The sequence below is a fragment of the Microtus ochrogaster genome, unplaced genomic scaffold, assembly GCF_000317375.1.
Source record: "Microtus ochrogaster isolate Prairie Vole_2 unplaced genomic scaffold, MicOch1.0 UNK7, whole genome shotgun sequence".
Classification (NCBI taxonomy): domain Eukaryota; kingdom Metazoa; phylum Chordata; class Mammalia; order Rodentia; family Cricetidae; genus Microtus; species Microtus ochrogaster.
Window position 1 is genome coordinate 142,080 of NW_004949105.1, and position 11,849 is coordinate 153,928.

An 11,849-nucleotide genomic window follows, 5' to 3' on the forward strand; every position below is an offset into this window, starting at 1 on the left:
TGCCTCACTGAGTCATACATGGGGATGCCTGACAGCAGGCACTGACCCAGGGTTCCAAAGATGAGAGCTAAATCAAATCACATCCAGAAATACATTCTCAGAATTGCAGAAGCCTCCAGACAAATTGCAGGAGGTCTAGACCTCAGGGCTTCACTCTGAGATGCAGCTCCTCCCTTAAGGGTATCTATGAGCATAGGAAATCCCATCCCCATTAAAACAAGGCCACACTCAGGTCTCGAGTTGTCACATCCCCTGAGCATCATGGCAGTCTGTCCTCTCTGCTCTGGACCCAATAGGAACCATGAGGATCCACTACCTTCTCTTACTGATGCCTTGCAGTACGGCAGGTAAGTCTCAGCACCAATAGGAACACCCAGAAAAGATGGGGGATACAGGATGTAAATGGGACAAAAATCCGGTCCTACGCTTGATGGGTAAGCAGGAACACATACCCTGGTTGAGAGGCCTGAATCAGCAACCTCCAGAGTCTACAAGGAGCCCCCTGAAAAGAAAGACAAATTTCATAGAGATGCCTGGCTACTCACAGACTGCTCACATCACCCTCTGGGATATGACATATCCTGGGCTTAGACATATCCTGTGTGGAAGGAATTCTTCCTGCCTTGAGGAGAGCTCCTCAGACTGAGAAGCAAGATTTTCACCCAGAGAGAGGCCACCAACAATCCAACCAGGCCATATCAGCTGGGTGGGGCCTGGAACTCACCAAGAGTGTAAAGAGTTTTTTGGATTGTTTCGTTTTGTTTTTATTAATGTTCAGGTTTGTTTTTTCTGAGACAGAGTTTCTCTGTGTAACTACCCTGGCTGTTCTGGAACTCACTGAGATAAGCCTGGCCTCAAACTCATAGTGATCAACCTGCCTCTGCCTCTGCCTCCCAAGTGCTGGAATTAAAGCCCTGCGCCCCCACCACCCTGTGAGTGTGGAGAGTCTTGCGACTACAAGGACTCTCTCAACTGAGCTCCCTTTTCCTCATGAATCTTCTTCCCCAGTCATCATGAGGGACAACGATACCAACATCTCCGGGCTAAAGCCATTTGGACCCTGCAGAAGGAACCTACGCTCACCTCAAAGTGAGCTTTCTGATGATACAGTAGCTTCTGAGTCATTCCTGCTCCTCTAAGTAACCTCTCCCTCATACTCCAGTGAGGAACCCCAGTAAGAACTTAATTGTTTCACCAAGTTGGACATTGGTGCGGCCATTACTTTTGTCAGTCATGTTACATCTCCTCAGGAAAAGTCTCTCACAACAATCTCCCCTAAGTCAGGCCCAGGGACAAAATGTCAACTGTCAGGTGAAGGCCCTCCCCTCCTGTCATAATATACTAGTGAAAAGAGACACATTACCACATTGGGGGGGGGGGGGGAGTAGTTAGGTGATCTAAGTGATTTGAAGAAAAAGAAGGCAGAGAGAAGGGAGGTTAAAGGCACAGGGGGCCATGGTCATGAACCACCCTCCTTTACCACACAACCCTCAAATCAGGTAGAATATCCCAGCAGGAATTCCCCGCTGTGTCTTCCGGCAGATCCTTCTGTGTTCTGTATTTACAACACGCAGAGTCTGAGGGAGGTGACCCTCCACACTGCGCACAGCACACAAAGCAGAGCAGAGAGGCAGCCCATGTCCTGATGCTCCACCTTGCCCTCCTTGGACTGGTTTTAGCATATAAAATATGGGCTATGTAGCTATTTCTCAAACCATACACCTAGAAACTGGGGACAATGTTCTAAGACTGTAAAGCATACTGCGATGTTCCCCGTCTCACGCCAATCATGAACAGTGTTTCTTCCCAGTCTTAATTGTTCCTTCTCGGGAATTCTGTTAGGTCCTGTTGGGCAGAATCTGTAGACCTGGTCTCTTCTTAGTAACTTTTCTTACCAAGTCCTCTTTGCTCGGTGCTTATAAACTATCCCCCCTTCACCCACTCCCCACCCCCCACTCGGACATCAGGAGTTCACGTTTTACATAACCGCTGCCTTGTAACACATGCAAGGGTGATGCTTTTCCATCTCCCAGAAGACTTTCCTTGGGCAGGTTTACTACTGGCTTTGGGGGAACTGGATTAACCGGCAAGGATTCCTGGGGAAAGGTCTGTTAGCAAAACGGCTGTTAAAGGCGGGAATGTAGCCTGCCTTTCCTTTTCGGGCCACACAACTGAAAGATTTCAAAAGACTCAATCAGCTATTCAAATCCCACTTTTCTAAGACACACACACGCATGCACGCACGCTCGCTCGCTCGCACGGGCACACACACGTACGCACGTACGCATGCTGCACGGGCACGCGCGCGCGCGCACACACACACAGACACACACACACACACACACACACACTCCACTGTACCCTGATTTGTGGTTAACCAATCTGAGCAAATCCTCTGACTGTGACCACTGTAATCACCCAGTGACTAAACTTTTGCACCTCACAACAAACCCACTGTGCCCTCCAACCCTTAGGATGTTGGCGGGGAGAAGGGGACAGCATACAAATTTGGCCCAGATCAAGTGAGACTGCCTCCTAAGAATCTGTCCACCCCCATCCTGACGTCCCCGCCCTCACCCCCACTCCGCTAGCTTGGACGAAAAGCCTCTCGCCTTGGGGCCCCAGGCCGGAAGCTGCCCTGCTTGGTGGCGGGCAGGGGAAGGGGCGGGCGCAGGCGGCAGCGGTGTAGAAGATGTACGCGGGGCTCCTGGGACTCTCTGCCGTGCTGCAAGCGGCCGAGCAAAGTGCGCGTGAGTGCAGCGCAGCCCGCGAGTGCTCACCCCTCCAACACCCCACTCCATCCCAGTGTGCGGGGCACTTCTGCCACTGCTGTCCCAGCAGGCGGCAAACTCTGCCCGCCCGGTGCACACACAGTAGCTCCCCTCCCAACCTGCAGAGCACTCCCGGTGCTATCCCCTCACTGATGCATGATTCCCTCCACCCGTGCAGACACCCCCTCAATGCATGGTATGGATCCTCTCCACACCCCAAACCCGGGGTCCTGAATCCCTGTCCGCTACTTGCTCCAGCCCACGCTGCGTGAGGAGGCTGCGTGGAGCTCCAGCGCTTGGTGAGGTGCCCTGGCTCCCTGGTCACCAGGGCTCCTGGCTGGGATTGCCTGCTGTGAGCCGAGGGCTGGGAGAGTGGAGGGTTGGTATCCCAAAGGGCGCTGATTTCCCTTTGGGGTTCGGGACAGGGCAAAACGCTGACTGCCGGGCACACAAGTAGTGGGCGGTGGAGGTGAAGCAAGCTGGCCACACTTTTCGCGCCTTTCACGTTTGAACTCGTAACCCTTTCGGTGCTGGCGTCTAGTGCTTCTGCCCACTTCCGCTACTCTCCTATAAAGCCTTGCCCCTGAAGAGACTCCACCATCCTGAACCTCCAAGGTTCCGAGTGCCCTCTTGGATACTATACCTCTGAAATTTACTTTTAATTTGCAACGTAGTCCCTGCAAATTCCTGCCCCCGTCACCCGTTCAGAATTCCAAAAGGTGCTAGACTGCACCTGGAGAAACCAGGATGCTCAGCGCTGCCCAAAGTGACCTAGGCACCCTAGCTCTCTAACAGGGAAGGGTTGAATGCTTAGCAGGGAGCTCATGGAGTTAGAGCACTCAGGCCAGAACCTCAGGCCAAGAAAGGAATGGCGGCAATTCCTCTGCCGGTAGCTGCCTGGTTCCCAGCTGTGCCTCGGAGCCGTAGGCTTGTGCCTGCAGATCCGCATTCCTTGTGAATACTGGAAAACGCCAGTGACAGTCCTGTGAAAGGATGGTTGGGTGCCCTCCACTGCCATCCTCAGTAATCAGCAGTACCAACACAATTCCCTCCTGATGCCAATGTTACATGGCCAGATCCAGGCTGGATAGCCCAGGCCTGTAAACTAAACCAGGCCCACTGGAGAGGGTGGGCTGGATGGACAGCTCTAGAGCCAGCTAGGCTACAGAAAGGTCAAAGCTGGTCTGAACAACTTAGCAGAACATTGTCTCAAAACAAGGTGGAAAAGCAGCCTGGGGGAGATCAGTGGTGGAGACCTTACCTAGCATAGGCACAGCCCTGAGTTCAAGTCCTAGGACCACAAATCAAAAGAGAGGGCAAAGCCAGCCTTACTCAGAATGTGACTCAATTCTAACAAGAGGCTCTGATAGGCAGCAACAGCGTGGGGAGGACGAGATCACTCCATGCTGTCGGCTCCCACATCCCTGGGGCTCCCCATACATCAGGTCCTTGGCACATGTTCTGTGTAACCTCACAGACAACCCCACACATGGCCACTACCCTTGTGCCTGTCTTATTTCTAGCAGGCCCTGCTGACTCTTTGTTAATAGTAAAGATGCTGTGTAGGGTTGCTTTGGAACCTGGTTGTTTTGGTTTCGGTTAAATGGCCTAGTGGACAAGGAGTCGGGACAAGCCTAGGAACCCTCACAGGTCCCAGGGTTACAGAGGCAGGTCTTGCCATTTGGGAATACTCATTTGACCAGAAGCCAGAAACTTTGGCAGGGCTTCCTCAGACAAGACAGGGTAAACAGATTCGGAGGACTTGGTCTCTGTGGATAGTTTCTGTGGGCTTTGGCCTTAAGGGAGGTCCCTATTCTCTTGGCCCCTGACCCTGGACTGGCTAAGGCAGAGAAATCCCATGGTGCATGGGCGTAAGATGAGCTGTGGGCTGGCTAGCGTACTTATCCTGGGTGCATTCTTGAAAGAACGCTGCTGTGGCAGGAAGGTTTTGAGGCCAAGCACTGTAACAAGAGAGATCTGGTGTTTATAAAGCGGTCGCCTAACTCTGTCCTTTCAACACCAACACCCTCATATCGTCTCTCACCCCAGGTCTCTGCACCATTGTTTACCACTTCTCCACAGGTCACCTCCTCTGGGGGTGGCTGGCCCTTTCTCTTCTCCTGCCCGGCATCCTGGTCCAGACCCTGAGCTATCTGTGGTTCCGCGCGGATGGGCATCAGGGTCACTGGTGGCTGGTGTCGCTGCATCTCCTGCAGCTTGGCGTCTGGAAGCGGTAAGAGCAGCCCTCTCTCTTCCATCTGATGCAATGAAAGAATTCCTCTGTCCATGCACTCTCCCACCTTAAAGCCAGGGAAGCTCAGGGTTGTACCTCTGCTTGGCATTGGCATCCTGAAACATCTCTGACATCAGGGGGCTCCTCCTGATGGCGCCAGTGACCTTTCAAATGCTTCTTCTTGTCTTTAGCCAGATTCTCTATCACCCCTTAATCAACTTCTAGTGCTACATAGTTCAGTTTACTTAAAGTGCTCCATCTGACCCCGATGACCTTAGTCCACGACAGTGGCACAGAATTAACTGACCACAAACTAGATGGTAAGGCCCACACGATGCCATTTGCTTTATGCTTTTGTGGCAGGAAGAAGTGACCTGGGAGACAGGGCCAGGGTTTTTCATTTTTTTTCTTTTCTTTGTATGATAGGCTACCAGGCATGGATCTGGCTTCCCTGTGCCCGCAGGCGTCTCCAGAGGAGACGGGAAGTTGTGCATTTTCAGGCACAGCGCGTTTCTGCTCTCATCTGTCTCATAACCCCATAGAGTTGAGGGACATTTATAAAAGGGGAAGAGACCAGGAACCAGACAGGGGGATCCTGAAGCTCAAGAGCATCCAAGGAACTGCTGCCAAGTGCTGCTCTCTGCCTGGGAGCTTGTGCCGTCTGCCTGCATGCAGGCTAGACTGGGGTCAGAGGAGAAGGGGCTTCTAGAAAGACATCCAGTGACTGCCTCCTCTCTATGTTCTTCCCCAGCAGACCCTTGTCATATAGAGGCATCCAGAACATGCATGTGCCACAGCGGTTTCTCCCAAGCTGGGCCTTCCTGTCTGAGCTCTGTGTTCTCCTGAAACAGCAGAGCTGTCATTAGTGAGGGGTGAGATCTCAAAAACAATGAATAACTTATCTAACAAGTGTGTGGCTTCAACCGGGACAAGAATTTGAGAGCTCAGAGTAGGCTTAAGAAAGGAACATTAACTATTCTTTGGTAGATCGGCCTTCTGGGGCTCTGTAGTGACCCTGGGGATCCTTATAAACCTCAGAGAGGTGAGACCAGAGGTCAGAGGGTGGTCCAGATCTGCGGCATGTGACAGTGAACTCCCCTGAGGCTCTCAACATCACAACTAAGTGACGGCAGGGTTTCGGTCCATACTTTAAAATTCGCTTGGGTAAATGAAAAGATGAGTGCAAATCGAAAACTGAGAAAAACAACAGCCACAGAAAGCTAATTTACAAAAGCCATTCAGGTGATTACAAAGGCATGCATAGAGCCTGGTGTGGCAACACAAGCTTGTAAGCCCAGGCTTAACAACGAAAAGCCAGTCGGATCTCTGAGGTAGAGGCCAGCCTGGGCTACATAGTGAGTTCCAAGACAGCCTGGGCTTCATAGTGAGACCCTATCTCAAAGTAATAATAATAACAGTAATGGTGATGATATAGGAGGTGGAGAGATGACTCAGGAATAGAGAACACAGGCTACTCTTTATACTCCCAGAACTCATATAAGGTGATTTCTGACTCTAACTCCAACTCCAGGGGATCTGGTGCCCTCTTCTGGCCTCCATAGGCACAGAGACAGAGACAGACAGAGAGACAGAGAGATAGAGACTAATAGGACATAAATAAAAATGAATCTCATGATAAAATTGAAGAAGAAATAAATATTGATTTCCAGGAAGAAATAAAGTAATATATCTGGCGGTAAAGCCAGAATGTGCATTTTTAGAACTGGACAACAGATTTGGCTCTCAGTTTCGCAGCAGCCGAAGAAGCATCAAGGACGCCCCCTCCACAGTGTCCCAGAGATTACAGATGAGGCCAGCTACCTTCTCAGCAGAAGGCGCTGAAAGTTGAAAGTGGCGAATCTCTAGCTCTGGTACAGCTGCTAAAAAACAAAACAGGAGATAAGCCATGCAGATCAGGTTTGGTTTGGTTTGGTTTGGTTTGGTTTGGTTTGGTTTGGTTTGGTTTGGTTTGGTTTGGTTTGGTTTTCATTGCAGTTTGGCAAATGCACCTGTAGGGGGAGCCAGAACAGCTGTGTTTTGCACAATCTCAAACTTTAGAAAATGAAGCCCCGCCCGTTAACTGACTCCATAATGAAATGCAGACGAATGAACTAACAACAGAGAAATCGATTCAACAAAATCCCTTGAGGTAAAACCGCTTAGAGAAGACGCAAATGGATTCTGATTTTAATTCCAAACAACACAATCTTTAATGTTAAGTCTACTAACTGTTCAAGAGAACCTGACCTTAGTGACAACTCATTTTACACAAGGGCAGTCATTTCTCCATCTGAACATTTTGTTTACACTGTGATGCTGTGTGTGCTGTGTCTCCTTCACCTTGTTTAAAAAGCCCGCATGTCTACTTAGAAACGCATCCCAGGAGGATGCGAGACTACCTAAATATGCCCCTCCTCAGCGTGCATCTTGGCAGAGCCATTTTTCTACAGCAAAGAGAAAGTTAAGACAAACTTTAGGGGCATATAAGACCAGCTTGACATGGATAGGTGCAGATTTGGTGTTCAAACACAGGTAAGGTACTTGCCACCAAGACTGACTACCTGAATTCAATCTCAGGTACCCACTCGGAAGAAAGAGTCAAATTCCAAAAGTTGCCCTCTGACTGCCACATGTGTGCCATTGCACGCGTGTGTGTGTGCACACATACAGACACACACACACACGCACACACACACACACTAAATAAGCATATGAAGCTCAGCTATACTCCAACCTATCACTGTTGACAGTCTCAGCTCTATCACCACCAAAAACATTACCACAGGCAGAAGAATCACTTATTCCCCAAGCTGTGAACCCAGGATAGACCATTCTAGTTGTGGTGGAAGTCAGTGTTATTAAGAGCTGAGAAACTTAACTCCAAAGACATGTTGGGTAAAAGTAATTGCACGTCCAAGGTTCTGCTTATGGTTCATGTTGTTTTTAATGCAACTAGGAGTCTTGGGCCCTCGGCAATATGGCTCACATGGAGTAACTTGCGTGTGCCCTGCTGGATTGCAGACACATGTAATTAAGTCCAGTGTCTGAGACTAACTTGGGAACGGCTGAAAGCACTGGCGCACCATCAAGACCAAGGGAAGGGCCTGGAGCGAAGGAGGGAGTCAGGCCTTAGAGAGATGGCACCAGGAACAGTTGGCACAAACCTCCAAAAACCCAGGATGGGGGCAGGGGAACCGAGACACAGCATCCAGGAGAGAAGTCAGGGTGCTTTTCAGGACCTCAGAAAAAGCTCCCACTGCCCCCATCTCGTCCCAACTCCCTAGGGAACTCCCCCAGCAGCTGCCCCCTAGTCTCAGCCCGAATTCCTCCATCTCTCTGCCTGGCCCCAGCCTGGCAAAGCCACTCTGTTGTTTTGCTGTCCCCAGCCATGGGCCCCATTCCAAAGCTTCTGTCTGGTCCCACTGATGTCTCATACGCCCTACGCCCAGCTTGGCTTCACATCCACCGCTGTGCTGTCCTCTCCAGGAGGTGCTCACGGGCCACCTTCACCTCCTAGCGAGGACCTAGATGCCAGGCACTCAGCAGATACATTTTCTTCCTTGTTCTAAGCATTGTGTGTGTGTGTGTGTGTGTGTGTGTGTGTGTGTGTGTGTGTGTGTGCTTTGCACAACTAAAACTTACTTCTCTAAAGAACATCTTTCATTTGCCTTATTCCTTCTGTAGTCAAAGCCTAATAAAACTTTCGGTTGGAGGGGTTGAGGGTGTGACTCAACAGGAGAACACTGATCCAGTCAGCACAAGGCCCCTGGGTGCCGTCCCTAGCACCACAGGGTGGAGGGGGGTTTGCTGAACTAAAACTCTTCGGTGGGGACTGGAGAGCAGGCAGGAAGAGGAAACCAGCCCATCTCTTGGGGAGATGATCTGGGAAGGAAAGGAAGACTATGGTGTGTGGTTTTAGTGCATGTTTCTAACATTAGTCTGTGTCGCAGACACTCAGAGGAAATCAATTCTCAGCAGGACTCAAAAGATGGAAAAGAAAATTTATTTTTCCTAAACATCTTCCCTGAACCCTCCACACCAGGGATGGAGTCGTTTCAAAGTCAGCCTCGAACCTTGGGCCGGGAGGTGGGAATGTTGGCTTGTCATCTTCAGAACTTTAGCAAGCTGCTGTGTTGGCTTTCCTAGGTGACCTCAGAGGTTCAACTCGCAGGGGGAGTCATTGGGTACTGCTATCCACGCTGTAGGCAGTGGCATTCTGCCCCCTTGCCGCACAACTTAGACCCAGGGAGGATATTAGTAAGCGAGAGTAGACCCTACTCCTGGTAGGCCCTCAAGGCCAGGTCACCCAGGGCAGCTGCTATGGTTATCCGGGCTGTGTGGGCGGTGGCCCTTTCATAAGGGGACCCTATCAGCACAGAGTGCCTACTGTATGTTTGCAGAGACACAGGCAAGGATGTGCTCTTGCTTCTTTCTAAGTCTTGATTCCCACTGCACACTAGGAAGGTCGCCCAGTCGTGCCTAAGCTGCGGTGGCCCCGGCCCAATCCTGCGGACTTTTGAGACAGGCCCCTGGTCCCTCTTACACCCCAGCAGGCTATTGTGTGTCATGTGACTCTGTCTTACATCTTCCCTTGACTTTGAGAATGCTCCATGCTTTTTTCCAAACTTGCTACTCTTTTCGATGACCTTTCTTTCCTCAAGGTGACCAGTTGCTAAGGTTCTGCCTTGGGTCCCCAATATCTGCACACCACCTCCTCTAGCCACTTCCTGTCCACTCGACCATGCCCATTGCCTCTGTCCATGAGTCTTAACTTACAACTAAAATCCCCAGGTCCTTCTGTTTACCCCTGTCAATCAAGCAGCTGCTAGCAGGCTCCTTTCTGCTGCATGTTAATGTCACCAGTTCCAAGAGTTTGAACTTGTAGGTGTCTTAGAGCTACCAGTAAGCCCTTCTTCATCCTGCTTGGCCAAGTCCCCCTCTGCATGCTCCAACATTCCCTGCATTTGCTCCTTCGCTTCCATTTCCAACACCAAACCTTCGGTCGTTCCTGCTTGAGTGCTGTATCAGCTTCCATAGCTGCTGTGCACACACCTACATATGCACACGTATACACGCATATACATGTATTTATGAGATACACGTGGACATTCATGGGTGATATGCACTGTATGTATGTTATGTGTTCATGTACACTTTACATGTGTGTACATATGTATACATGCCTGTGTGTGCATATACACTGTGTGTGTTTGCACACGCTGTATGCAGGCATATGCTTGTACACTGAACACTCATGTGTACACATACATTTACGCATATATGCACTCATTTACAAACATGCCTACAAATGTACAGATTTATCCCATATCTCAAACACAACATACATGCCTCTTCCCATCAGTTTTCCAGAGAAAAAGCAACGTCCATGAGCTGAACTCAATTCTGATATAGTTAAATAGGATCCTATCAGTCCTTAGCGTCCCCATCTTGCCCCACCTCTCTTGCCAGCCTCCAGTGAGGACCCCAGCTGCTTTTACAGCATCCCTGTCTCAGGGCACTGAGAGCTCTACACTCCTTGGAGGAAGATGAGGGCTCTGTCATCGCTATGCTCCAAAGGGGTGATTACCCACAGTGCCTTGCAGCAGATCTCTATTGAAGGGGTCCTTAGCCCTCCCTGGAAGACCTGAGGTGAAGACATTGACCAAGATTCTCTACAGGCCTCACCAGACTCAGTCTTGGCTCTTTAACCTGGCAGTAACTTCAGCCTACCCACCTACCCCTAGCCCTTCTAACCTTGGGGATAGTCACCTACAGTAACGCCCTGCTGAGCACATGAACTGAAATAGGCAGCTTGAACTCAGAGCTCAGCAACTGCCTAACTGGAGGCCCTAAGAGGCATCAGTCGGGCACTCCTGAGAACGCTTCATATGTCCGTGTGAAAGGTTGGTGTCTGTGGCAGCCCACACGGCTGGCTTCATGGTCTATGTCACGATGCCTTTGCTCTCTGTAGGCACTGGGACTCTGTGGCAGCCGCTCTGTGGAAGGGAAGGGAGGCTCCCTGCTCGGGACAGCTGCACCTGCAGGAGGCTGACCTGTCGGCGCTCCGGCTCCTGGAGGCTCTGCTCCAGACAGGGCCCCACCTGCTGCTCCAGGTGTATGTGTTCCTAGCCTCTGACTTCACAGATGTTGTGCCAGGTGGGTACCTTTCACCACGACTCACACCCATTGCTTCCCAGATGACGGGAACATGTGCCTGACCTTGTAGGACCCCGTGTCCCTCTAGGATTTCTCCTATTTGGGAGACTAGGGTAACCCCACGATCACTAACACAAATGATGGTTACAGATGGTTTTTGCTTGGGGTCAGGAGGTCACAGAGAGCTGGTTTCTTGGGGTAAAGCATCTAAGGTCAATCCTTAAGACAATAGCTGTGCAGAGAGGAGAGAACCTTGAAAACTCCCTTGGGGAGTTTGCTTCTCTGGGAGTCTACATGTTCATCTCTCCCAGGGCTACCCTGTTAGTAGCTGACACCTGACACCCCACATCTGTTCATCTCCTACAGATGTGTTCCCAGCTTTCATCCAGCCAGAGCACCTCGTTACTTCTTCCTCCTCTCCCTCCCCCTTCCTCTTCTTCTATTTAAGTACCCAAACTTAAAACAGAAGGTCTGAACACTCTGATGTGGCTGCTCATTCCACCATTCATCAAAACCCCTTTATGTGTGGCAAATACTTGTCATGAACCATGTCTGTATGCATCCTGTAGGATCCACATCCTTTAAATCATAGTTTAGGCTGGAGGCCTTAGAAGCCCAGGGACAGGGACATTTTTTTTAATATTTATTTATTTATTATGTATAGAATATTCTTTCTGTGTGTATGCCTG

The 11,849-nt window shown here is 50.4% G+C and overlaps 1 protein-coding gene across 1 annotated transcript in view; it reads left to right on the top strand.

The window, feature by feature from the left end:
* The first annotated feature begins 2,692 nt into the window (after positions 1–2,692).
* Xkr5 (XK related 5) overlaps positions 2,693–11,849 on the top strand; it is a 17,745-nt gene continuing 8,588 nt past the window's right edge. The window contains exons 1-3 of the mRNA XM_005366225.2: positions 2,693–2,750; positions 4,821–5,004; positions 10,976–11,160. Coding sequence (XP_005366282.1) covers positions 2,693–2,750; positions 4,821–5,004; positions 10,976–11,160 — 427 coding nt within the window. The remainder of the gene's footprint in view (positions 2,751–4,820; positions 5,005–10,975; positions 11,161–11,849) is intronic.